The sequence below is a fragment of the Pseudonaja textilis genome, chromosome 9 (genome assembly GCF_049901715.1).
Source record: "Pseudonaja textilis isolate UNSWEBS1 chromosome 9, rPseTex1.2, whole genome shotgun sequence".
Taxonomy (NCBI): domain Eukaryota; kingdom Metazoa; phylum Chordata; class Lepidosauria; order Squamata; family Elapidae; genus Pseudonaja; species Pseudonaja textilis.
The window spans coordinates 24,153,667-24,181,547 of NC_141998.1; the positions used below are offsets into that span (position 1 = coordinate 24,153,667).

Sequence of the window (27,881 nt, forward strand, 5' to 3'; positions counted from 1 at the left end):
TTTATTTATTTTTTTTTGGAAAATCAGTTTATTCAGCTTACATATCATAAATAATTCGTTTGGGCAAAAAAACAGCACACCTTTCATTCACGTTTACATTTATTTCATTTCCTGTGGTCATTATTTTTTTAAGAGCGCCCAAGGAACTCCAATCAAAAACACAAATCGCAACTGCACAGCTCACTCTGTCTCACACCCACACAATTCTAGGAAATAGACAGATAAATGTTATCTTTTAAAAGAGGATTCTTAAGGCGTGAAGGTCAGCAGTCCAAAATGCCCAGATTACAGAGGGAAGGTAGCTTGCAGAAATGGAAGGAAGCTCAGTAAGCATAACAGATCTACAGTGGATTCGGAATAAATCCCCCCTTTTTTTAAACAAAAAAGAAAAAAGAAAAGAAGCCACTGTAAGGCAGGCAGAAATCCAACAGGGAATGTTCTCTGCATCACTGCAAACATAGGGTGATAAGAACGGCCTGTTCTTGAATTCCTGCACGTCCAAAAGTGTGTGGGAACCAGTGACTGTTCTCTGGAAAGCAACAACTTTTTGTCACATTTTGTTGTCTTTCTTTGCACCACAATTATGGAATTAACCAACTCAACTGATGGGCTCTACAATACCCTAAGCCCAAGTCAGCAAAATCCCCCACCCCCCAATGCAAAGTCTGAACCCCAATATGAACTTCATGCTTGGTGGTGATCCCACAAGACAAGGACTCACAAAAGACTCGGGCCTAGTTTATTGCGTTGTAGAAACACACAATCCTGGTGTCCTGGTTTGCCACCATTTTTATGCAACGATAGCACCAATGGTGGCATGGAGTTGGTTGGGAGGGCAGGAAAAAAAAACCTGCACCAGGCCCTTAGCGTTGCCGCTACGGTGGGTTTGGCGAGCATCTGTACCATGGCTCCTTCTATGGGTCTTCAAAGGAGGCTGAGAGACAAAGAGCCAGGTGTGAACTGACTGTACACAACATCACACTTCTGCTTTACCACTGTGTATCTGGATATCTTGTCCATTTCTGTAACCCAAACATTCTGCTACTTTTTCTGCAATATTTGGGGCGTTAATATTTCGACATATTGTGGCTCCCCTTAGTTTAATATTATTCTCTCTCTCTCTCTCTCTCTCTCTCTCTCCCTCCCTCCCTCCCTCTCTCTCTCCTCTCTCTCATACACACACACTGCATTGCTCTGTCCAGTCACAATTTTGTGGGAGAAGGAGGTACAGAAACAGATTAGAGAGTAAAACAAGCATTTGACTTTCTAATCAGGAGAAAAGGAAGCTACTGGGACGTCCCAGCCAGGAAGGGCTTAGGGATCCCTCTTTAAATGGATCTGATTGTCTGCAATCTTCGGTCCCTGGAAGCGAGGTGGGTACAATCTCTTATTAAGGCGGAGCGATAAGGGAAAAAAAAAGGGAATTGGCACCCTTAAGAGGCCAGAGATCTCTACTCCCACCTCCTCCAGTGTTAAAGAGCCAATTGAGATCCAGAGGTGGGCTGGGTGATCCACCCAGAATGATTATGCAGCATATATATTAGAGGCATTTTGGCAAACTGCCATCGTCAAAGTTGTCCAGGGATGGCATTATCCCTAGGAAATTGGTCACTGGGAGAACATGGCACAGCGGCAACTGACAATTGGTTGTAAGAGACCAGCTCTCCTACAGCCTTCTCAAATAATCTCTCCGTCTTGCATAAAATGATGTAGGATATCAGCCCTTCTAGATTCCGACGTCCTCATGGCTTTAAGTTTCCTCTTTCTGGGGGCTCCAGGTATCAACCGCAGAACATTCTGGAAGCTCACGAGCTTTGTCCAGAAGATCTTCTATCCCTTCTGCTACCGACCTGGTGTCTAATCCTTTCTAGGAGATTGTCCAAGAAGGACATCTATCCTCTCTGTCTTCATTATGGGAAAGAAAAAAGAAGCAGGCACAAATCTCATGGTGGTCAAGAAGCTTCAAAAGTCAAGTCGAGATGGACAACCGTCTTCATTTTGATGTTCCTCATCTTTCTTTCGATAACATCCCATTGATTGTGGTCTCTGCCTGTAAATCTGAAGGTGCCTCCTTCTATAGGCGAAGAGGAAGAGACTCCTTCCAAAACCTTCTTAGGAGGCATCTCATGGGGGTTCTCCCTCCTTCCCTCCCTCCATGCCCTTCCCCTCCCTCCTTTCAGTCCCAAGTGGCCACCTTGGTAGTCCTGTCCAGAGCTCCAGGAAGGAAAGTCGAGGTGAAGTTCTCCCAGCCCCCAAAACAAGATGGCTGCTCGTCTGTCCTGCTAAGTGTCTTCATCCCAAAGGCAGAGCTGCTTCTGGGGCACGTAGTAATCAAAACTGTAGGCCTTCTGGCAGCTGCGGATGCCACACTTGTAAGAGGTTGTCTTTCCAGCCGAATCTCGGCTCTTGCAATACTTCAGCATGCAGGGATACCATTCGATGTTCAAGGCGTAGCTGCAGATGCAAGGTTTCCAGCGATCTGCGCAGGCCCGGCAGTGTTGCAGATCAGGTAGGTCTGCAGACTGAGGCAGGACCTCAAACATGGAGCCGTCCACCCCTGCAGGAGAGATGGACAGAAGAGAGAGAGAGAGAAAAAAGGTCAATTCCCCTTGTTAAGTCCTTCCTCCTTTGTCGTCTTGTACCAGAAGTCTTCCGTTTCTCATTAATAACTCTGTCCTTGTCCTGCAGAAGTTGCGAAGCGCCTTTGACAGACTTCTCTCACTACTATCTGTGGGCAAAATGTCTGAACGGCAGAATGACTCACTCCAAAATTAGGCTGTTCCATCCTCAAAATGGACCAGCCATAACGTTCTGGAGTGGTCCAGCCTCTAACGGATGCAAAATCTCTTTCTGCTAGCAAAACGTTCAGAACGGTCTTTCCAAAGGTGCCTTTTCAACTGGACTTTCTGCTTTTTCTTTGAAGACGTTTCACTTCTCATCCAAGAAGCTTCTCCAGCTCTGACAGGAGGGTGGGGAAGGGAAAGTCAGAGCGGAAGAAGCTTCTTGGATGAGAAGTGAAACGTCTTCAAAAAAAAAAAAAACCCAAGAAAGTCCAAGTTGGCTCTTGAAAAAAAACAAAACACCTTTGGGACAACTATGATCTGGATGGCTGACCATCTCCATAGGCACTTAGCTAGGTGGCCTCAACGACCCTCTAAAAGGATGCAAATGACCAGCTGTCTGCAAGGAGTATAAATCCTTCCATTCCCCACCATCTAGCTAGAGCTGATGGGAAAACCGTGACCTGAATGATGGAGAATTTCCACAGACATTAAACGAAAGGTCTATTTTACAGCCAGCGAAAATATAGCAGACAATCAAATATTTTCCCCCTTTGAAGCAAATATTTGAGGGTCAGCTGGCATTATCCCCACACGGGAGGCATTACGGGGTGGAGGGACCATAAACTCCGTCTGCTGATGATTGAAGTGCTTCCTTACCTTTCTCCATCCAGAACTTCACATCTTCTTCTCGACTGTAGATGGTCTCCTTGGCCTCTGAACAGATGTTGTAGATGTGAGAGCTAAGCTGGGCCCCTTTGCTGAAATTGACAGTCACATCCATGCTCAAGTGTTCGAGTGCGCGGATCTCCTCTGCCTGCCGCACCGTCTGTGGGTTTTTCTGGCAGGGGGGAAAAAACGGAGGAACATCAGCGCTTCCATGCCTGATATCGATTTTAAACACAATGGCTGCTTTAAGTCATCCGTAGCTCTAATCTAGATAGATGTGGGGTCCTTGGTGCTCTCTGAGGTTGACTGTTTTCTTGCAGGTGTTTCATGACCCAACTAGGTAATGTCTTCAGCGCTAGAGGGAGGTGGGGTTTGTGGAATGGGGGAGGAGGAGGAAGGAAAAGGAAGAGGGTGAAGGAGGAGGACGGTGGGGTCCTTGGTGCTCTCTGAGCTTGACTATTTTCTTGCAGATGTTTCGTTACCCAACTAGGTAACATCATCAGTGTTAGAAGGGTGTGGTGTTTGTCTCTGCAGCGTTCCCTTCTAGCACGGATGACGTTACCTAGTTGGGTAATGAAATGTCTGCAAGGAAAGCACCAAGTTTAGAGAGCCACAAAGATCCCACTATCTCCTCCTCCTCCTCCTCCTCCTCCTCCTCCTCCTCCTCCTCCTCCTCCTCCTCCTCCTCCTCCTCCTCCTCCTCCTCCTCCTCAACCCCACTCTCTTCTAGCACTGATGATGTTACCTAGCTAGGTAATGAAACGTCTTCAGAAAAACAGCAAGCCCAGAGTTTCACCGAGGACCCCCACAGTCCAAATTTGAGCTACAAGTATTCTCTTCAATCAGATAATTAACTTTATTTTCTTCCTGTCACCGGATGACGAGCGATTGGGGATCTTATCTTGACTAGAGGAATTTTGGACCCATTCCTTCATTTCGCCATCCGTTTTGCAGGACTCACAAATAGAAAAACCAGGGGGAAAGAATGGCCAAACCATATAAAGATGAATGGAGGTGGATGTCCATTTGAACAAAAGTGTGAGAGGGCTAAAATACTTTCAAATGACCCATAAGATGCCCTCTTCCTAGAGTGGCTCTGTTTACAGAGGCTCTTTCCATATTGCAGTGTTTCCTGCACCGACTGTAGAATGGGGCAACTTTGCAAGATGACTTAAGTAATTCCAGGCAGCTTCGCATGGAATGCGACAACCTCGGAAAAGATTTGTTCCCTTTGGAAGCAGAAGATGCATTTTAAATATTACAAGAATAGCAAAAGGAACATCCAACGTCAGCATAAATGTTTTTCTCGAAAGAAAGAGTGTCAGTCAAATGTTTCCCCTGGGATCCACCAGGGGCGCCCTATTCTTACTCATTACTCATTACAAATATTAATAACCAGGCTGATTTGTCATAAAATAAAAGGGAAATGATGACACACAGTCAGGCCCTGAGACAGCTCGGCATGTCTTTGCTCCGGCGGAAACCTGACTAAGAAATCCAAAGAATAACAAGGAACGCTGACTGCGGGTTGAAAAATTAATCTCACCCTAGTTGTAACAGATAACAGACAATCAGAGTTGGACCTTGTAGGTCATCTAGTCCAACCCCCTGCCCAAGCAGGAGACCCTACACCATTTCTGACAGATGGTAATCCAATCTCTTCTTGAAAGCCTCCAGTGATCAAGCACCACAACTTCTGAAGGCAACTTCTGTTCCATCGGTTGATCGTTCTCACTGTCAAACAAAAATCTTATTTCTAGGTTGAATCTTTCCCTGATCAATTTCCATCCATTGTTCCTTGCATTCAAGTGCCTTGGAAAATAGCTTGACCCCCTTCTCTCTAGGGCAGCCATTATTAGAAAGCCACTATCCTGTCTCCCCTGGTCCTTCTCTTCCCTAGACTAGCCAGGCCCAGTTCCAGCAACCGTTCATCGTATGTTTCAGCCTCCAGTCCTTTCATCATCCTGGTTGCTCTTTTCTGCACTTTTTCTAGAGCCTCAACCTCCTTTTTATAGTGTGGTGACCACAACTGTAAGGTTGTGACACTGATCAACCTTCTTCCGGCTTACCTGTCGTAATTTGGCCATGGATTCGCTGGGAATGATTTCGTTGCGATGCAACCGGGTGACGAAGCAAAGAGCTTGGAATTGGCTCTGTCCCCTTTCCAGTTCCCCAAGGATCAGAGCTCGGAATATCTTCACCTCCTACGAGAAATAAAAGACGTTTCTTGATGAGTCTTTTGATTCAGCAGACAAGGGACGCCGAAGCGCTTTGACTTGTCTCGTGGTCTTCCCATCGTGGCGGTTGAGCTGGTGTGAAAATTTGGACCATTATGTGGCATGGAGGAATACCTGGTGGTGCACCTATCCCAGAAACCCATTTACCAATCTTGGCCTCTAACGAGAGCCCTAAGAGGAAGCTTGGGAGCGGATTCTTCTTCCTTTTGGGCTTCCTGGCCAAGAGAAGTCTACCTGCAGCTGTTACAGGAAGCAGTTGATAGATGAACAGGACAAGTTACTGCTAAATGAAAGAGAGGAAGGGAGGGAAGGGGGAAAGGGTGATGGATAGGAGGAAGGAAGGAAAAAAAGAAAGAAGGAAAGAAGGAAGGAAGGGTGATGGATAGGATGAAGAGAAGGAAGGAAGGAAGGGTGAATTATCAATAGGAAGGAAGGGAGGGAGGGAGGAGGAAGGGAGGGAAAAGGGTGATGGATAGGAGGAAGGAAGGAAAAAAAGAAAGGAGGAAGGAAGGGTGATGGATAGGAGGAAGGAAGGAAGGGTGAATGATCAATAGGAGGGAGGGAGGGAGGAAAGGGTGATGGATAGGAGGAAGGAAGGAAAGAAAGAAAGAAAGGAGGAAGAAGGAAGGGTGATGGGTAGGAGGAAGGAAGGGTGAATGATCAATAGGAGAAAGGAAGGGAGGGAAAAAGGGTGATGGATAGGAGGAATGAAGGAAGGAAAGAAAGAAAGGAGGAAGGAAGGGTGATGGATAGGAGGAATGAAGGAAGGGTGAATGATCAATAGGGGGAAGGGAGGGAGGGAGGGAAAAAGGGAGATGATAGGAGGGAAAAAGGAAGGAAGGAAGGAAGGAAGGAAGGAAGGAAGGAAGGAAGAAAGAAAGAAAGGGTGAATGATCAATAGGAGGAAGAAAGGGATGGAGAGAGGGAAGGAAAGGTGATGGATAGGAGGAAGAAAGGAAGGGTGAATGACCAATAGGAAGAAGGAAGGAAGGAAGGAAGGAAGGAAGGAAGGAAGGAAGGAAGGAAGGAAGGAAGGAAGGACTGTGATGGAAGAAAAGAAAAATAAATCTAAGTTTCTCTTCCCTGCACTTCCTCATTCAACCCTGAAAGACTTGATCAAATACTATGCAAGTCACAAAATTATTATTTTTTAATTTAAAAAAAAACACACCCCAAAACATCCATTAAACCGAAGCAAAGTCTCTGGAGCTGTCAGCCTGTTTCCCTCCCACTTCCCCACCCCCATTTCTTCCTCCAGCTCCTTAAACAGGAAACTGTCTTGGGTTTGCAAGACTGCAAGGGAGGAAAGAAATCTCAGAGGTGTGAACGAGGGACTCCCTGTGACGTAGAGGAGACCCCATCGCGAGAAACCCTCGCGTTGTGCTGTGACAACTGTCCTTTTTCGGCTGTTGTCGTCCCTCTCCAGTACTGCAGAATCCCAGGTGCCTGACTTGTAACAGGCCACTGAATCAGAACCCGGGAACGTTGACTCAGCTCTTCCTGGAGATGAACCCTCCTCGCCTTCCAGACATGCGTGTCCCAGGGCTGAGTCACAGCCTCCGTTCCCATGAATCGCTCCTCCGAGGAGCCACACAAAAGAGGAAACATCTGGACACCTCGCAGTAGAGATCTGGCAGGCGGCACCGAAGAGGAGACGAGAGAGGCCGAGAGCTTCCAAGCACACACTCACACAAAGACCCACAAAACTCATTTGGCGAGCCAAGCTGAAAAAGGCAACGTGGATGAACCGCCACGTTCTACCACCAGTTCTCTCCCAGTCTCTCCATCTGGGACAAAACTCATCCTTTAAATTTTTTTTTATTTTATTTTAAAGCAAGCAATCCATCTTCCATTCAAACAGTGTGTTGCCTGGATACAAATATCTTGTGCAGTAACAAATACAGTTCACACATATTCATTGTACTGGTATCGATTCTCTATTTTTACTTAATACTGATATACATAATACGTTTAATTATTAGAACAATCCCTATCTTAACGTATTTGATTCTATTGGCATGTTTTCTATATTTCACTAATCTTTTTTTAATTTCTCCCATATTTATTCTCGAGCCATCGATAAAAAGATTCCCATATCAAACAGCATTCAGTTTGTTCCTTCCCTTTAATTGCCGGCATTAGCTTGTTCATTCCTGCACATTCTAATATTTTCCTGATCGCATTCTCATCAGTTGGAATCTTTTCCCTTTTCCAGTTTTGTGCAAATACAAATCGTAACTGCAGTTAATACATCAATAATTAAATATACATTCTCTTTACTATCATTTTCAGGTAGGATCCCCAAGAAAAATTATTTCAGGTTTTAAATCAATACGCTACGGCATCCTCCTTTCCAACCATGTGTGTACTTTTGTCCAATACTGTCTGGTTTCTGCACATGTCCACCACATAATATGATAATATGACCCAGGTATCTGGTGGCATTTCGTTCTGACCCAAACCTTGTTCCAAGTAAACAAACACTAAACAGAGAGAAAAGCAAAACCTTTTAATGCTTCTCTGCGAATTCCGTTAATTCATAGTTAAAAGGCTATTAAAACTAATTGTCTCTGATAAGAACAAGCCTTGCCAAGGTTGTGCAAGGCTGCCAAAAGCACTAGATTAAGTTGCCAAGAATTATTCCAAACAAAATGTCTTCAAACACAAACCAAGATGGTCCGAACTTCCATAAGACTTGAAGTGCTAGAATTCTTTGCTTCCTGCAAAGAACTCCGGTTTCTCAGCTGGCTTTTATCTCTTCAGGGAGAGGCCATTACCTTGTAGCCTTACTCCCGAGTCACCTGTGCTGCTACAGCTGCTCTTTTCTTTGAGCAGCCCTGCGCACATGAGCACTTGGCACAGGCTCCTCGGGGTCCTCTTCATCACTGCTGCCAGCCTCCACAGTCTCTGAAGGCAGCACTCCACTCCCTAAGGGTCCTGGCCCCTCATCTGAGTCCTCGGTCTCCGAGACTTCAGCCGTTTGCACCTGCTGCCGGCGAACCACAATACATTTCCAACATTTAGCTAGTTTATCTTTAAACATCCTTGCCAACCTTGCCGGTGCAAAATGCCACTTGTAGAACATCTTCCCGGGACAACTCATCCTTGTCACGTTTCTACAGGTAGCCCTCAACTTACTACAGTTCTCTTACTGACCATTTGAAGTTACAACAAAAGTGACTGATGACTATTTTTCACACCGACAGCCGTTGCAGCCTCCCTGCAGTTGCGGGATTTACATTCAGAGGCTCGACAACTGACTCGCACTTATAACGGTCCCGGTGCTCCGGGGCAACCTTCTGACAACCAAAATCCAGAGGTGGAAGCCAGATTCACTAAACAAGCCAGTGGTGGGATTCAAAAATGTTTACTACCAGTTCTGTGGGTGTGGCTTGGTGGGCATGGCAGGGGAAGGATATTGCAAAATCCCCACTCCCTCCCCGCCCCGCTAACCTGCTTTCCAGCTCTATTCTCCTGGACAGGCAGGGGTGGGATCCAACTGGTTCGGTCTGGTTCTATAGAACCGGTAGCTCCAAAGAGCAGCTGACACCGAATCGGTTTGCTGGGATGAGGTTTTTGGTCTGCTGTTTGGCCCACCCGCCTGCCCGGGCTCTAGGCTGTCCTTTGGTGGCTGCATTTTCCTCCTCAGCTGTTTTGCGCGGCACAGCTGAAGTGCCACTCGTCAGCTGGAGAAGGTAAATGCTTACCGGAGCCGGTAGCACCCATGTGTGTGCAGTGCATGTTGGACATGCATGCGCCGCTCCCCGAACCTGTTGTTATGCCGGTCAGATCCCAGTTCTGTGTGCAGGGCAACCAAAGAAGACCTGCCGATCAGCTGGGACTCAGGAGGCCGAGAAGAGATGGGGTTGGCGGGGCCAGTCAGAGGTGGGATATGCCGGTTTTCTGAATTACTCAAAATTTCTACTACTGGTTCTCCAGAACCAGTCAGAACCAGCTGAATATCACCTCTGGAACAGCCGTGTGACTAACGGCAGTGTCTCACCTTAACAATTGTGGGAAGGAAGGTTGCAAAATGGATCAAAACTCACATCACCAATGCCCACTTAGCGACATAAATTTAGAGCTCAAATGTGACCGTACATCATACAGACTATCTGTACTTTCCTGCTAGAGCCTTTGGCTCCTGACATTCCTCTGTAGGTGGAAGACTTCAGAGAGGAAATGTTGTGTTACGCACACACACACTCACACACACACACACACATACTGCTGTGGAAATTTGGAGCTTAGCCCTCCATTCAATTCTGGTATTTCCAGGAAATCGGGGATGGTCAATCTGCTTTGCAAACGTTCTCCAGAGCTATCCCAGGCCTGCACTGCAAGGGACGTCTGGATGCAATGAAACCAAGTTCAACCAACAGTGCTGCCTTTTTCCACCCTGCCTTCCAAAGGTATCTACAGCTAATCCTTGACTTACAACCGTTTGGTTAGCAAACAATAATGGAGAACATTTGTAGCACAGGGTCGAGATGAAGGCTTCTTGGTGGTCTCTGAGCTTGGTGTTTCAGGACCCAACTAGATAACATCATCAGTGCTAGAAGGGAGTGGGGGGGGGGGGAGGAGGAGGAAGAGGAGGAGGAGGAGGACAACATCTGTGAGGTCCTTGGTGCTCTCTGAGCCTAGTGATTTTCTTGCAGACTTTTCATTACCCAGCTAAGTAGTATCATCAGTGCTATAAGGGAGTGGAATTTACAAGGAGGAGGAGGAGGAGATGACGACAGTGAAAATCCAGACTCCGACTAGCAAGTCGTGTCCTGCAAGAGATGGCAACACACTGACAAATAAATATACCACCCCTCTTTTTACACAGAGTTGTAATCCCGCAATCCTAATGCACGCTTCGGAATCAACTCTTGGCAGATGTTTAGCTGGGATGGACTCGACCCCAAACCTGGAAACGAAATTCTGGCATTTCCAACTGATCGTTCATTCCTTTCCCTGGTAAGAAATCATAGCAACCTAATTCCATCTGACATGTGTCAGGAAGGATGAAGTGCAGTGAACGTACAATATGGGGAAAAAATGGTTTCTCCTCACTCCCTCCACCCTCACAGATTCCAGGCCGATAACTGATCAATTGGGAATGCAATCACCCCACCACCAGTGGATATTTCAGAAGGACAACTTCAAGGGGTCCTTTATTAAGCCCCCCACCCACATACACACTCAAAAAAGGCTGCTTTCTAAGCAAACAAGTATGAAAAAATTACACTTGCAGCAGCCACTAGAAAGGAATAAATGGAAGCCTTTGCTGGAATGTTAAACAGCTAAATGGCTATTTTGCACTTATCGGAGGTCACCAGGAAACCGTACAGCTGCTAGTTAATTTGGAAAGTTGCAAAAAAAAAAAATACTTGGAAGGAGAGAAATGTTTCTCAACCTTGGCAATTTTAAGCCGTATGGACTTAAAAATTTGAAATTAAAAGTTGAATTTGAGTTGAAGTCAATGCAGCTTAAAAGTTGTCACGGTGGAGAAACACTGGATCACGACTAGGAAAGAGGCACAGACCTATCGCTGAAGTCAGAAATGGTGTAGGGTCTACTTGGGCAAGGGGTTGGACTAGATGACCTACAAGGTCCCTTCCAACTCTGTTAATCTGTTAACGTCACCAGTTGAGCTTCAGCTAGAGAGAACCTGCATTGGATGAATGTGTTCACTCAGACAGGCAATCGTCAACTTGCAACCGTTGGTTTAACAGCGGTTCTAGTTACGAAAGCATTGAACGTAACATATGACACGGCCATCAGAGAACCTCCGTGGAACTATTTTTGGAGAAAGGTTGTGACAGATGATGGGCTAGAAGAGCAACCAGATAGACCAACCCATCTAGCAAGGTTGAAGGAAACAGAAGAAGGTGAAATAGAGGACAAAGGCAAATCATTGAGAGTCCTTGGAAGGATTCTGGATCACTTATGGGAGCTGAAACCATTAGCGTTGTCCTTACAGCTGCCAAGGGTCCTGTCTGATCCAAGACCACCTCATTAATTCTCTAGAGAGGACAAGGCAGAGGTTCAGCAGGTTCTGACCAGGAATGAAGCTCCCACAACCTCTGAATCAGAGGTGGTATTCAGCCGGTTTTGACCGGTTTTGGAGAACCAGTAGCGGAAATTTTAAGTAGTCCAGAGAACCAGCAAATACCACCTCTCACTGGCCCCGCCCCCTTCTATGCTCCGCCTCCTGAGTCCCAGCTGATCAGCTGGGTCTTCTTTGGTTGCTCTGCACAGGAGAACGGAGCTGGAAAGCAGGTTAGTGGGGTGGGGAGGGAATGGGATTTTGCAGTAACCTTCCCCTGCCACGCCCACCAAGCCACGTCCACAGAACTGGTAGTAAAATATTTGAATCGTACCACCGACTTAAGCGGGGAAACACACCCCTAGTTTCTAATACTTCTTGGGTCTCTCTCGTGTTCAAGATTGTTTTGAAGGTTCCATCCAAAGTGAGGTCCAGAGGGTGCAATGGAAATTGCTGATGCCTTCTAACCGAACTGGTGCAATTTAATCCTTGTGAGAAGACCAAGATCAGGGGGTGAAGAAGACAGTGTGCTTCTCCCACCCAATGCTAAGGTCCCCGAGGGCGGCTGAAACTATTCTTGCCTTAAAAGGACAAGGAACCCCGTAAACCACCTCACATAAGGGGGGGACATGATGTTCTCCTCTCCCCTCTCCACGGGACGCTCCTCTCCTTTCCCACCCACTGTGACTCTTTGCTTTCTCTGCTCTGCCAAAAGTGGGGGGGCCCTTGAGGCCTGGCCAACCCAATTTTAAATATTTACAGATTTCTCTGCGTGTGGAGTGATTTATAGGCTGCAGGCATCTGGGCTGGACCTGGAGTAAACAGGAACTCCTTGCATGTGGGTGGCTGCTAGCATCTTATGGAACATGTGTGTTTGTTTCTCTCTCTCTGTTTCTCTCTCTCTCTCCCTCCCTCTCTCTCTTTCTCTCTCTTTCTCTCTCTCTCTCTGTTGGAGAGGCCAAGAGCCTCACAATAACCCAGAGGGAAGGAAGTGTAGAAAGTTAGCACCCACTCCTCTCCTAGAAGAATGAAATATTTTGAGAAATATATTAAGAAGGCAGAATATTATATTTCCCTGGATGAGAAATGGAGAAACATGCTCTTGGAAAGCAGCCCCCACCTTCCTTCATAGCCCCACAGCAGATATCAGCACGTAAGAGATAAAAGGATAGACAGCTCTATTCATAAGCGAATACCTTCACCCAAGATCCAACAAAGGTAGGATTAGCCCTCAGCCACAATAGGAACTGCCCAAAAAGCCCCTTCATTGCATCACTCCAAACTTCAACCAAACGTGGGAGCTCAGACAACCTATAGAGCCAGCTATAACCCCTACATGGCACCGTGGGAGTCTGACAACAACCAATAGAATATATGTTCTTGCACAGGAACAGGAAGCTCAAGTGCAAAGCCCAAGAGAAGGTATAAAAACCCCTCACTCTCAACTCCATGTGGTTCGCTGAGCAGAGCCACAAACCCAGTTGGTTTTGCTTCATCATTAAACCATCTTTCCAATCAGCCTCCAGCCTCCATTTTGTCTCCAGTGCCTTTGTCCCGGCGTGGAACTGAACCAGACGGATATTTCTTCCAACAGAAGGATGAAAGAAGTAAAGGAAACTGAAGAAGAGGGAAAAAAAAGAGAAGACCACGCAAAATGCAACTTTTATACCTGGGAAGAGAAAGAAACACATGTTGCCTGGTGCGACAAACAGGAAAAACGTGGAGACATGGGTTTTATTTTAGATCTAAACGTTATTGAGATGATCATGGTGTAAAATACAACTGACATTACTTTACAGGTTGAAATTCTGGGCTCAATTCTGGTCATTAGTCAAGCGTTGCCTGCAAGGGAGGGCTGCTGGGGGCTGGCAGGGGTTCAGGAAAGCCCCTAGCTAAGATTCTGTGCAGTTCAAAGAACCCCCAAATACCACTCCTGGATGGCCCCACCCATCATGCCCCCCCTCCCCAGAGTCCCTACGCAGCCAGGTTTGGATGCAGGTATGTGCAGGGTGCACACAGAGGGTCAAGGGTGGGGGGTGAAAGGGAGGCTGGAAATGGGCCCATTTCTGGCTTCCAGAGAGCCTCCAGAGCCCAGGGAGGGCAAAACAACCCCCCTGTGCAGGAGGCTTACCCACCCAGTAATCGCTTAGAGCAGTGGGCCCCAACCTTTTTTGAACCAGGGACCGGTTTCACGATTATTTATTCTTCCACAGACCGGTACCTGAGTAACACGAGACTCCACCGCCATCGGGATGGCTCTTCGTTAGAAGCCCCCCCCCTTTGACGAAACTAAGGCGCGAGCACCCAAACGCCGCTTTCCAACTGAAAACCCGGAAGCAACCGAAAACCCGGAAGCAACCGAAAACCCGGAAGCATCGTCAAAACAAGATGGCGGCGCCCAAGCTTTGTGGCCCAGTAAAAAATGATCCATGGACCGGTACCAGTCCGGGGACTGGTGGTTGTGGACCCCTGGCATAGAGAACCCTTCGCTAAAATTTTTGAAGCCCACCCCTGGTTGCCCGTACACATTTTTATGACACCTCTGTTGATTTTAATTTTTTTCCACAAAGGTTTGCAGACTTTCTTCCTTTCGGAGCAAGTTGGGAGTTTTAAGCAAATACAATCACGAGAAGGCCACGCTCTCTTCTTCTCCCCAACCCTTTAAAAATTACATTTGCACAAAGACGGAGCATGCCTCACTGGGTTTTAAAGCCTTACTAACTTTACACGCATACAGTAGACCCACCGTTCCTGCTTGGAAAAATCTGTCAAAGGAAGTTTGATTTCTCACGAGTTTCCTTATTTTTACCGTTCCATTTTAGTTTTTTCTATAGCTTCAACAGGGGATTAAACTAAGACAGTTGTCTAAAAAAAAAAAAGAACTATCTTGGAAGTAGATCACATTGACCAACCCTTTCTGATGTCGTTTGATCTTTTCATGGAAAAAAATTCTGGCATGGTTTCTTAGGGCAATTCGTGAGGTTGAATTGTGTGTTTGTTCGTGCGTGTATGTGTGTGTGTGTGTGTTTCAACGTTTCCAAGCAAGAGTCTTTGCCCTAAAACTTTTTCCTGCAATCCCGGTGAGAAAAAGCAAATAATGGAAGATTTGACACAACCTAATGTCTCGGCCAAATAAAGGACGCAGCGCCCAGGGATTTCCGTGAAAATTGTCCAGCAGACCAATAAGGCTCAGTGTGACATCCGCACCTCCACAGATGTTCCAGCTGATGGTGGCGATGGCTCGTTTTGTTCTCTGCTCTCTTCCTGCGGGGAGTTTTATTGGGAAATGTTGCTTTGATGACTAGTTCAGGGACACAAACTGTGTAGGCGGAGAAAAGAACCGGTGTCTAATGTTTCCAAACTTGGCCGTGGATTGGGTTGCCTGGAACACAAGGCTGTTTCTGGAATTCAGTTAAAGCGATCACCTGGCCCTCTACCCATGTTTTCCTGAAAATAAGACTGGGTCTTATTTTCTTTTGGGTCCCAAAATAAGCACTAGGAGTTATTTTCAGGGGGTGTCTTATTTTTTCCCCATGTATGGGAGGCCCACTTCTTCTGCTTGCTCACTGCAGGGCAGGAGGCCGTGCAGTGCGCCATTGCCACTACCACAAGGCAGGCAGATGGAGCTGCCCACATACCCCACACCAGTTTACTTCAGGGCCACCGCTCCTAAGCCACACCAGCACAACTGCTCAGCCTCCTACTCCACTGTGGCTGTGAGCAAGCAGCAGAAGTGGGCCAGCGGCCACGTAGGCTCCTGGTGCACATGGTTGCTGGTGCTACAGCTAGAAGGCAGCTGTCGAGGCATGGATGGCCTGGCTGTAGGGTCCTGCAGTAAACCAGTCCCTGGTGCACGGGGCAGTTCCTGCACCACCCTGTCTCACCTCGTGGCTGTGGCACAGCGAGCAACCAGACAGAATGGATTGGCAGGGCTTATTTTGGGAGTAGAGTTTATATTAAGCATAAAAGTAAAACAGCATGATAGGGTTTATTTTCAGGATAGGTCTTATTTTCAGGGAAACAAGGTAGCGGTTTGTAAAGAGGGAAAAAGAACAACCATTGACACTGCAGAACCAAACGACTCACAGATTCGCACCCAGTGGGAATCCAGGTTTGGCCACAGAGAGCAGTTTATGCAAGTCAGGAATAGAACAAGAAGATTACACAAAAGAGTGTCTAATTTTTACCCTCTGGGTTTTTTCAGCTTAATAGTGTGTGTATGTGTATATATTTTGGTGCAGGAAGTTGGAAGTTTGAATAGGCTTGCAAAGGGGTGTGTGGGTGTGTACAAGGTCAGAGAGAGACAGAATACAGTGTATTTAGCGTGGGCAGAATGAGAGTCTAAACTCCATCCTCAGGGCTCCTTAGTATGCAGATTAAATTCCCTGCCGTATTATAGGTAGTCCTTGACTTAACAACCACAACCGGAACAAGAATTCCCACCGTTAAGCAAAGCAGCTCTTAAGGGTGCCGTGTCCGATTTTACAACCTTTTCTCTGTGGCTGTTAAGTGAATCCCTGCAGGTGTTAAATGAGTAATGAAGTCATTAAGCAAACCTAACTCCCCTCCTAACCCTAACCCTAACCAGGAAAGACACAAATGACGATTGTTATAACCCTGGGTTGTTGCAACCAATTATAAATACACGGTAGTTGCCAAGCATCCAAATTGTGATCACGTGGGGGGGAAGGATGGTCGTAAGTATGAGGATTGGTCATAAGTCACCTTTTTTCAGTGCTGCTGTCTCTTTGGTCACTAAATGAGTGGTTGTAGATTGACAACTATCTGGATAGGTCTTGTTTCGCATGAAAGCTGCCCTATAATATTAATTCCAATGAGCAAATTGTTTTCCTCCCTAGAACAGCTCACCTTCCAAAGGGATTTCCTCCCCATTTTTCCACCTCTTCAGAAAGATGGCCTTAATTAAAACGCAAGCCCTCTCCAAAGCTGTTGCAGGATAAACAAAAGCTACATTTTTTTCCAAAGTGCAGAGGGCAAACAGGAAGTCCAGATTTTAATAGCCTTGTGATAAATTCGCTAATGTTTAACGTGGATGAGATATTCCAGCAGTGAGCTGGCCTGACGGAGTCCAGAAAACATTCCCTCCTAAATGAATGCTTAGGAAAAGGCCAGGAATTTGGGAACATCAAAAATAGTCTTTGAAAGAACGCAGCTGGCTTGGTATTGTCAATTCTTGGGGTGTGTGTGTGTGAGGGGTGTGTGTGGGGTGTGTGGCTGTCCTAGGAGGGAGGGGGAGAGGCAGACAAGCTTGGCTGATATCAGAACAGGTAAGCAGGGAATGACCTGATTAATACTTCCAGGGAAAGATGGATATAGATGACAGATCGATTAGGTAGGTAGGTAGATGATAGATTGATGACAGCAAAAGCACTTAGACTTCACAATGCTTTACAGCCCTCTCTAAGCGGTTTACAGAGTCAGCCTCTTTGCCCCCAACAATCTTGTCTCCTCATTTTACCCACCTCGGAAGGAAAGAAGGCTGAGTCAACCTTCAGCCGGTCAGGATCGAACTGCCAAAGTGCAGGCAGCCAGCAGTCAGCAGAAGTAGCCTGCAGTACTGCAATCTAACCACAGCGCCACCACAGCTCTAACTCTAACACTCATTCTAACTCTGATGATAAATTATAGATAGATAATAGATAAATAGAAGGCAGATAGATGATAGATTGTGGATAGATAGACGATAGATAAGTTGATAGATGATAGATTGTAGATAGATAGATAATAGATACATAATAGATACATAATAGATAGATAGAAGGTAAATGATAGATTGTAGATAATAGATGATAGATTGTAGATAATAGATGATAGATAAGTTGATAGATGATAGATTGTAGATAGATAGATAATAGATAGATAATAGATAATAGATAGATAGATAGAAGGCAGATAGATGATAGATTGTGGATAGATAGATGATAGATAAGTTGATAGATGACAGATTGTAGATAGATAGATAATAGATAGATAATAGATAATAGAAGATAGAAGGTAGATGATAGATTGTAGATAATAGATGATAGATTGTCGATAATAGATAGATGATAGATAAGTTGATAGATGGATGATAGATTATAGATAGATAATAGATAGATAATACATAATAGATAATAGATAGATAGAAGATATGATAGATTGTAGATAATAGATAGATAGATAGATAGATAGATAGATAGATAGATAGATAGATAGATAGATAGTTGATAGATACATAACAGATAGGTTTTCTTGGATTGGTACTCTTTCTGTGTTAAATCAAATCTAAAATAGAAATCTAAAATCTAAGATCTAAGCTCCAAACCCAAATCCGTCAGATGGAGGTAGTCATTCTTCTCCTCTTTCTGGGCTGTTGCTGATACTCAAGGGTTCCTTACAGGGACGTTTCCCTTTTAGCAGCCATCCAAAGTTGAGCAGCGACAAGCTGCTGTTCTATTGACAGCCATCCAACTGGACCAAGAACAATCGCTCGTGTTCAACAAGTGCCAGCCACAGGTCTCCGGGAAACACACCCAATCTGCCTCTGTGATCTCTTCCCAAGCGTGAGATTCTCGGGGGCGGGCAGATCCACCCCGCTTGCAGTTTCTCTCCTCAAGCAACCTCTCGCTCCACCATGGAAGCCGACCCTGAACAGCCACCCTGGTTATGGAGGTGGGTGCCCAGTGGGCAGTGGTGCATTTCAAAAACGGTTACCTCCAATTTGGCGGGCGTTGCTTGGTGGGCATGCTTTGCGCGCACACACACACTTTGTGCACACATACCAAACGCACACTTTGCCCAGGCACAGAGGCATTTTTGACTCGCCTCCGGCAATCCTACCCTCTCCCTGTTGCTTCAGCAGCTGCCGTGCGGCAATTGCCGCGCCGCGCAAAGCAGCTACGCTTCAAAAGTAGGACATAAAGGTTAGTATGGGAGCCCGAGCAGGTGGGCCCAACAGCAGAGCGTTGGAGAGAATCGGTTCAATCTCCGCTGCTCATTGGTGCTACCGGCTCGGTAGAACTGGGAGAAACTGGTAGAATACCACTGCTGCCAGTGGGCCTAAGAAATTGGGGACGGGCGGTTGTCAAGCGCTTGAATTTCGACCATGAGGATGCCAAATGGTTGTAAGTAAGAGGACCGGCCATAAGTCCCTTTCTTCATTGCTGATCAAATTGCTAAATGATTGACTGGTAGTTGAAAGTTTTTCTAATAGGTAAACACAATATTGGAGCATCCTGTCAATTCACACCCTAGATTAAGCTCTGGCTTGTTTTAACCCTGACTTGTTGAAAGGAGCGTTTCCTTTCTGCAACCACATCCTGGGTGTTTAAAGCACTTTACGCTCACCACTCTTGTCTAACGGTATCTTCAAGCATTCTGATGTCAACCACTGGTACGTCCAGCTGACGTGGTGGTTAAAAGCCCATGCCAAATGGGAAGTCCTAGACCTGAAATCAAACCATTTGGAAAAAGGGCAGTTGAGTTTCCCTCTAACACACCTCATCCTCCCTTCTTACAGGATAGTTTTTTTAGGGGGCCCTTTCAAGGGACCTTGGATAATATACAGAATAACAGAATTGGAAGGGACCTTGTAGGTCATCTAGTCCAACCCTCCACCCAAGCAGGAGACCTTACACTATTTCTGACCAATGGCAGTCCAATCTCTTCTTGAAAGCCTCCGGGGATGAAGCTCCCATAACTTCTGAAGGCAACTTCTGTTCCATTGATTGATTGTTCTCACTGTCAGAAAGTTTCTCCTTATTTCCAGGTTAAATATCTCCTTGTTCAGTTTCTATCCATTATTCCTTCTCTGGCCTTCGGGTGCTTTAGAAAATTACTTGACCCCTTCCTCCTCCTCTCTGGGGCAGCCCCTCAAATACTGGAAGACTGCTTATCCTGTCTCCCCTGGTCCTTCTCTTCCCTAGACTAGCCAGGCCCAGTTCCTGCAGCTGTTCATCGTATGTTTCAGCCTCCAGTCCCCTCATCATCCTGGTTGCTCTTCTCTGCACTCTTTCTAGAGTCTCAACATCCTTTTTTATAGTGTGGTGATCAAAACTAGGTGCAGTACTCTAGATGTGGTCTTACTAAGGCTTTATATTTGCAGCATGTGTAGAACCGTCCAAACTGTTGCGCGATGCTCAAAGATTAATCCCAGCAGGGCCCTTAGGCTAAAAAAAAATGCAAGAAAGTGTGACCCCACGCTTTGGAATTTTAACTACCACTCAAGAGACAGTTTCTGCATTTCCTGGCACTTCAGCTGGGGCGTATTAAGGGGGGAGGGGTCTCTGCTCCCGATGAATGGAGAATTGCCAGCCAACGCAATGTAAACACAGACCCAAAATCTCAGGATGCTTTTAGACATTCTTTGCTTCGACTCAGACCCAGCCCCCAGCCACCCTACCCCCATAAAAAGGGTAAAGTTCTACCTAACTTCAGCTGGCCTTCCTCATTTCGTGGTTGGAAAATGTATTATTTATTTATTGGGTTTTAATTCTGCCTTTATTATTTTATAAGTAACTCAAGGCAGTGAGCGTACATAATTCTCTTTCCTTCTCCTATTTTCCCCACAACAATAACCCTGCGAGGTTGGTTGGGCTGAGCTACCTTTTATGCCTAACGCAGGACTAGAACTCACTGTTGATTGGCCCAAAGTCACTCAGTTGGCTTTCATACCTAAAACAAGACTAGAACTCATTATATTCTGGTGATTGGCCCAAAGTCTCCCAGCTGGTTTTCATATTTAAGACAAGACTAGAACTCACAGTCTCCTGGTGGGTGGCCCAAAGTCACTCAACTGGCTTTCATGTCTAAAACAAGACTAGACCTCATTATATCCTGGTGATTGACCCAAAGTCACCTAGTTGGCTTTCATGCCTAAGACAAGAGTAGAACTCACAAACACCAAGTGATGGGCCCAAAGTCACCTAGCCGCCTTTCATGCTTAAGGCAGAACTAGAACTCACTGTCCCCCAGCAATTGGTCCAAAGTCACTCAGCTGGTTTTTGTGCCTAAAGCAGAACTAGAATTCACAAACTCCAAGTGATTGGCCCAAAGTCACTCAACTGGCTTTCATACCTAAGACAAGACTAGAACTCACTGTCTCCTCGTGGGTGGCCCAAAGTCACCTAACTGGAATTCATGCCTAAAGCAGAACTAGAACTCACAAACTCCAGGAGTTTTGACCCAAAGTCACCTAGCTGGCTTTCATGCCTAAAGGCAAGACTAGGAGTCACCTTTCCAGGTGACACCCTTTATCTACCTCTCTTTTCAAGGAGGGGTGCCTGTTTGTCTGTGTGTTTGTATGCATTAATGCTAATTGAGGGGCTGGTTACCCCTGCCTGGATTGCTGGCTGGGAACCACAGGCATTGTAGTCTCAACACACCTGCCTAGCAGAAGGTCAGGGAATTCAGCTCAACTTAGTCCTGACCAGCCGGAATCTGCTTTGTGTGTTTTTACCTGGAAGTTGGAGGTAGAATTTTTCCAAAAGCAAAGAGTTTGTTTTTTTTCCATTAAAACCCAGTCCATTCTACTACAGCTTTCCATGACTTAAGTAGGAATTAACTGCTCCCAGTTGGAGGAAGGGCTCCGTCTGCTTGCAGTGAACAAATAAACAGGGCTTTAGGGAGAGAGATAAGGATGGCCAACTGACTGCTGCATTTTCCAACCGTCTCTCTGTGTTTCGAAGAGCAGCTTTAACTGGGAAAACGCTCTACTATCTGCACGGCTCTCTTGAAAAGGGGCTTTTAAAAAATATTCTTATCACCTCTCCCAGGAAAGGAAGGAAGGAAAAGAAAAACGATAATACTGAAGTAATTAATGATTCATCATGGGGCAGCTCATGGCAATCGTGGTTAAGAGCACTCAGTCCTTAACATGGTTTAACAATGTTAGAAAGAGTGTTTTTTTTTTTTTATGCACCAAATGTCTTCTCCACATTCTCATCACCTTGCAGGACCTCTGTAGGTATCTCCCAGCCCTGAGTTGCTTTCCCTGATGGTTCCTAGGATGCATCAGGCCCAAAATCAAAGACGTTTCGAAGCTGGCGCATCAACGCTGTGGAATTTAAGACAGTTGTGTGTGCGTAGTAGGGGCGGGATCAGGGATGGAAATATGAAACATCTGGAAAAACTAGGCCTTCCCCAGTTCTTCCCAAAGGCGCCCTTCCCTTTCTGGTCTCTGTGCTGAAAATCAAGATTTGGGGTGTTTGCTCCTGCTTCAATAAAGGCCTTATAGAAGTCTTTTACTTTTGTAGGCCACTTTTTTTTAACAGAACTCCTTTAACCTTAAACTATCTGCTATTGTTCTCACCCCATTCCTAAGAGGAGCATGCATAAATGCACCATCGTGCCTACCGTTCCGGTCCACATTTATTGGTATCTATTTCCTGTATTCGTACTCATGATTATTCTTATACCTATTATCTTGTAAGAGGTTGACAAATCAAATAAATAAATAAAGTTCTGGAGAACCGTTGGGGTCACCAGATCTTCAGAAGATCCATCCTATCTCTGATTTGGCCACGTTCTCTAGGGCAGCTGGGAAGAAGATAATTTCTAACCAGCCTGTCCCAAGAATGTTGTCTTGTAGATAGCTTGGACTTCAAATCCCAGAATTCCCAGCTTGGATGGACATGCTGGAGATGGAATGAATGGAAATACAACACAAGGTGCAGCTTATACCCTTTAATAACACAGCCAGGAAGGAGGCTGATTTGTCTGCACCATAGACTAACAAGGTTCTCCTCCTACAATGACCAATTCATGCTAGACTTTATATATTTTTTTGATTTAGTCTTTATCCTAATTGGCTCAGCAGCAACAGGGACTAGCTGCTTTGGGGCTAATTTCACCATCACTTGGTACCTGTCCTCTTATAAATTAATTTCTGGGTGTGGTGGAGGAACGAGGGATGAGCTGTCACCTAAATTCTCCTTCAGTGTTCACAGTGCCTCCAAAGAGGTGCAAATGGAATATGAATTTTTCAAGATTGCCTCATCAAGAATTGGGTTCTTCCTTCCTTCCTTTCCTCCCTCCTTCTTTCCCTCCCTCCCATTTTTTTTGTTCCTTCCATTTTCCTTCCTTCCTTCTTTCTCATGTTTCCTTCTTATCTTCATTTTTCCTTCCCTTTCATTTTTCCTTCCTTTCTTTTCATTTTTCCTTCCTTCCTTCCTTCCTTCCTTCCTTCCTTCCTTCCTTCCTTCCTTCCTTCCTTCCTTCCTTCCTTCCTTCCCTCCCTCCCTCCCTCCCTCCCTCCCTCCCTCCTTTAGAAGTTGCTTTGCAGGTAAACATGTTGAGCTGACATCCAAAACGACCCCACTTCTGTAAAGGAAGGGAAAATGTGGGTGAGGGGAGGGGTAGAGGCCATCGCTGGACATCAAAGTTTGCCCTGACACAAATTCCTCCTGAATAGTAATTTCTCCAGATTTTGCTACTTAGTAAAATCTTACCAAGGTCCTCCTCCATCCTCCTCCTCCTCCTCCCACAAAGACCTTCGTACTTGGCTCTAAAAGACAGAAGTCACCTCTTGGTTAAGTCCAAAAACGAAACCCCAAATGTCATAACCGAGCTCACTTTCACCTTCATGGGTGTGTCCTCAAGCTCTTTGTCCTTAGACGCAATCAACTTCTGACCAGAGGTTAAGGCCATAAAAAAGTAAAGGGAACAACTCAGCACTAAAGAGTTACTACAGAACGTTTTCATGCGAGACCAAAGGATAAGAAAAAGAGGGGAAAAAAGCCAAACCATGTGATTCCTTATGAAGAATTCAGCTCGAAGAAACAGATTAAGAGTTGGAAGGGAACTTGTAGGTCATCTAGTCCAACCCCCCCCACACACACACTCACACAAGCAGAAGGCTCTACACTGTTTCTGACAGATGGCAGTCCAGTCTCTTCTTGAAAGCTTCCAGGGATGAAGCTCCCACAACTTCTGAAGGCAACTTCTGTTCCATTGATTGATTGCTCTCATTGTCAGAAAATTTCTCCTTATTTCCAGGTTGAATCTCTCCTTGGTCAGTTTCCATCCATTATTCCTTCTCTGGCCTACAGGCACTTTAGAAAATTACTTGACCCCCCTCCTCCTCTCTGTGTCAGCCCCTCAAATATTGGAAGACCACTATCCTGTCTCCCCTGGTCCTTCTCTTCCCTAGACTAGCCAGGCCCAGTTCCTACAACCGCCTATCTGTATGTTTCAGCCTCCAGTCCCCTCATCATCCTGGTTGCTCTTCTCATCACTCTTTCTAGAGTCTCAACATCCTTTTTTATAGTATGTCAGTAGCCAAGCATCTGAATTTTGATTATATGGCCATGGGGAGGCTTCAATGACCATAAGTGTGGAGAACGGCCCCAAGTCACTTTTATCAGTGCTGTTCTAACTCCAAACAGCCACTAAATGAACTGTTGTAACTTGAAGACTACATATACAAGTACATTCAACCATGTCTATCTTAGCAAGACCACACCTAGAGTCCTGCATCCAGTTTTGGTCACCACACTATGAAAAAAAGATGTTGAGACTCTAGAAAGAGTGCAGAGAAGAGCAACCAGGATGATGAAGGGACTGGAGGCTAAAACACACGATGAACAGTTGCAGGAACTGGGCCTGGCTAGTCTAGGGAAGAGAAGGACCAGGGGAGACAGGAGAGCAGCCTTCCAATATTGGAGGGGCTGCCACAGAGAGGAGGAAGGGGGTCAAGCTATTTTCTAAAGCCCCCGAAGGCCGGAGAAGGAATAATGGATGGAAACTGAACAAGGAGAGATTCAACCTGGAAATAAGGAGAAATTTTCTGACAATGAGAGCAATCAACCGATGGAACAGAAGTTGCCTTCAGAAGTTGTGGGAGCTTCATCCCTGGAAGCTTTCAAGAAGAGACTGGACTGCCATCTGTCAGAAATGGTGTAGGGTCTCCTGCTTGGAGCGGGGTGGGTTTGGACTAGATGATCTACAAGGCCCTTTCCAACTCTGTTAAATCTGTCTGTCTGTCTCAGAACAGCCAAGGTCTTCAAGACATCCACCCAGGGCAGGATGACTCTACATATTGGTGGGACCTCATTCGGAAGGCTGGCCCCGTAAGTGACAAGAGAGGCTTCTGGGATCTTGACAGATGACCCCATTGAGCTGAAGGAACATGCAGAAGAAGCATGCAAATTTGGGGCAGGGCTGAATAAGCCTATTGCCCAAGCGTGTTTTATGGTTTTCACGATTCCCAGAGTCCAGCCCAGCTATCTTGGCTTCTGGTTGCGGTTACTGCACCATGTGACTCAAGTTAATTAGGTAGATATACCTCTAGGCGACTCCCAAGTCCTAAACTGTCTGATGTCCCAACTTTTAAGCAGAACAGAGATATGGGAGCCATGTGGAGAATGTTTTAAAATAGTTTTTGGGTTTTTTTGCAGGGGGTGGGGCGCTGAGAAACAAAACGAAACTTTTGAAGTCTGGGAGCCCTGCGTGTGAAGCCGACTGCAAGGGGAGGAAAAATTGCTGTGATCTGAACAGATCTGAAAGTTGAAGATGGAATTTTGGAAGAACCCTGGAGGCTGGGAAGGAGGAGGAGGAGGAGGAGGGGGGGAGGGGAGGAGGAGGAAGAGGAGGAGGAGGACGCTGTGGGAATCTCCCTGTCAGTTCCTTGGGAGTTCTCAACTGGGATGGTGTGGAAGAAGAAACAACTACAAAAGCATGAAAACAGGGGAAAGATTGAAAAAAAACAACGGCTCAACCTGGAAAGATAGACAATTGCAAACTTCCACCAACTCTTTGATGCCAAAAACATGCAAAGAACATCAGAGCAACTTCGCTTTTCTGAAGGAAAGTCCCTCCCTGCTACTTCTCCCCCACCCCTTCCTCTTTCAGGTCTGGAAGTTCCCATTTGTGCAAAGATCTGTTTCGGACCCCAGCCTTTCGATTCCTCTTTCCCAGCCACCGCTTCTCCACCAACTACATCGCGGGGCTCCCATCAACCAGCACGGGTTGCGTTTCCCACAACCGGCAAATCCAGGGACTGTCATTCCTGGGGCGAAGCCGAGAGATTCTCCCCACTCCTCACACCCTGAAGCCCAAAGGGAAGAAACCACGTTTTAGTCCTGGGTGCTTTGCAGCCAAGCTAGTCTCTTTCGGCCCGAGCCTACCCTGCAGGGTTGTTAGGAGCATCGCATGCTGGCGGGGGAAAATGATCCCGCCTGGATCCCTTTTGCTGGATGAAAGTGGAGCTGATCGAAGCCGCTTTTTCCTTGTTGTTGTTGTTAGTTGCGAAGTCGTGTCCGACACATTACAACCCCATGGACAACGTTCCTCCAGGCCTTCCTCTCCTCTACCATCTTCTGGAGTCCATTGAAGCTCACGCCGACTGCTTCAGTGACTCCGTCCAGCCCCCTCCTTCTCTGCCATCCCTTTCTTCTTCTTTGGCCCTCAATCTTCCCCAGCGTTGGGCTCTTCTTCTCCAGGGAGTCCTTCTTCCTTCTCATGAGGTGGCCAAAGTCTTGGGAGTTTCATCTTCAGGATCCAGCCTTCTAAAGAGCAGTCAGGGTGGATCTCCTCTGGGACTGACCAGTTGGATGGCCTTACAGTCCAAGGGACTCGCAGAATCTTCTCCTCCAGCGCCAGAGTTCAAAGGCCTCCATTCTTTGGCGCTCAGCCTTCCTTACGGTCCAACTTTCACAGCCATATATTGCAACTGGGAAAAATCACAGCCCTGACTCTACGCACTTTTGTTGGCAGGGTGAGGTCTCTGCTTTTTAGTAGGCTGTCTAAATTGGCCATAGCTTTCCTCCCCAGGAGCAAGGGTCTTTTCACTTCTTAGCTGCGGTCCCCATCTGCTGTGACCTTGGGGAGCTTTTTCCTTACTGGAGAAGCCTCACAACGGGGAGAGGCTCAGTGGGAGGGGAGTAGGTAGCCCCCCTCCCTTCCAGCTGGCTCCCCGTTTCCTGAAAGGACCCCTCCGGTTCCTCCCTTTCCCAGGAGCATCTGGGACCCCGCCAGCCTCCCCTTCCCAGCCCCGGACGGCGCCCCCCGCACCTGCTTGAAGTCGGCGGCCAGAGTAACGAGGGTCCCGTCGCTCTTGCGGAGCTCCAGGCTGACGCTGTCGGCGCCACTGTCCGCCTGCAGGCTCTCCTCCGTCACCTGCCCGTCGGGGAGCCGAACTCGCACCCGCAGCTCCGTGGGCGCCCCGGCCGCCCCGCTCAGCCTCGACAACAGCAGCAGCCAGCAGAGGAGCAGCGGGGCGGGGAGCCGGCCGTCCCCGCCGGCCCGAGAGAGCATCCCCGGCCGGAGGCGCAAGACGGCCGGGGATGGCCAGAGACGGGACTCCGGCGCCGCCGCCGCTGCTGCTGCTGCTGCTGCGTGGGAAAAAAAAAATAAAAGGAAAAAAAAGAAACTTTTCCCGAAGTTGCTGGGCTGCCGGCGGGGCTGGGCTGGGCGGGAGGGCGGACCGCTCCGGGGACCCGCCCGGGCTGTGGAGGAGACCCGCCCCTCCTTCGGCTCGCAGCTGCGGGCTCCCCGGGTCCCCCTCTCGGGACGCCCCTGGCCGCGGTTTTACCCCCCCGCTTCGCCCCGTCACTTCCTTCGCTTGGCCCGGCGGAGCGCAGCCTTAAAGCGGCAGGCGACGAGGCTCGGGGAAGAAGGGGCTTGCAAAGATCTCCCCCCACCCACTCCCAGAGCTGGAAAATACCCGCCCTCGCCGCCGGGGAGGAGGGGGAGAGCGGAGTTGGGGAGGGGAGTTGGGGAGGCCAGCTTCCCACGTGGCACTCGGCCTGCGTGTGGAGCTCGGGTGGGCTTGGCAGGGGGTGGGCTTGGCAGGGTGCGCCCGAGGTTGGCTTTTGCTCGGCGTCCTGGTTTTTTGTTTCCCCGCCCCGCGAGGCTGGAAAGGTTGCGGGGGTGGGGTGTGGTGGGGGGAGGATGGAAGGTCGTGGGAACTGCAGAAAACTTGGAAAGGGGCGGGGCGTGGATGACCCCCCCCCGCTCCCCTCCCCCCTTTCTAGGAAGGAAGAAGAGACCCCCTTCCCCTTGAATTGTGGGTCTGCTCCCTTCTTTCAAGGAGGAGGGTGAGATTCTAAGCTGGTTGACCGGAAGCGAACGAGAGCCGGTCCATTTGTTTCTCCGCCTGCCATGAAACAGAAGTTGACCAACTTCAACCCGACCGGTTTGGCTCAGCAAATAAAAGGGGTGGGA

At 47.2% G+C, this 27,881-nt stretch overlaps 1 protein-coding gene across 2 annotated transcripts; it reads right to left on the bottom strand.

Annotated features, from left to right (window-relative positions):
• OAF (out at first homolog) lies at positions 1 to 27,239 on the bottom strand. Of its 2 annotated transcripts, XM_026709089.2 has the most exons (4): positions 26,730 to 27,239; positions 5,519 to 5,653; positions 3,441 to 3,621; positions 1 to 2,557 (listed from the first exon to the last, which is right to left on the bottom strand). In XM_026709089.2, the coding sequence occupies exons 1-4, from the start codon at positions 26,970 to 26,972 to the stop codon at positions 2,283 to 2,285; spliced, it is 834 nt and encodes a 277-aa protein (XP_026564874.1). In that variant the 5' UTR covers positions 26,973 to 27,239; the 3' UTR covers positions 1 to 2,282. The 2 variants fall into 2 exon arrangements, with proteins under 2 accessions (XP_026564874.1, XP_087795300.1); XM_087939174.1 differs by lacking the exon at positions 5,519 to 5,653 and having other exon boundaries at positions 26,730 to 27,074.
• Positions 27,240 to 27,881: the final 642 nt, after the last annotated feature.

Bases quoted from the DNA above. Each gene is read 5' to 3' on its own strand.
- OAF (XM_026709089.2), bottom strand. From the start codon at position 26,972: ATGCTCTCTCGGGCCGGCGGGGACGGCCGGCTCCCCGCCCCGCTGCTC. The intron at 3,622-5,518 runs GTAAGCCGGAAG...CCCCCCTGCCAG, and splicing joins CCATGGCCAAATTACGACAG to AAAAACCCACAGACGGTGCG. The intron at 2,558-3,440 runs GTAAGGAAGCAC...TCTCTCCTGCAG, and splicing joins GAAGTTCTGGATGGAGAAAG to GGGTGGACGGCTCCATGTTT.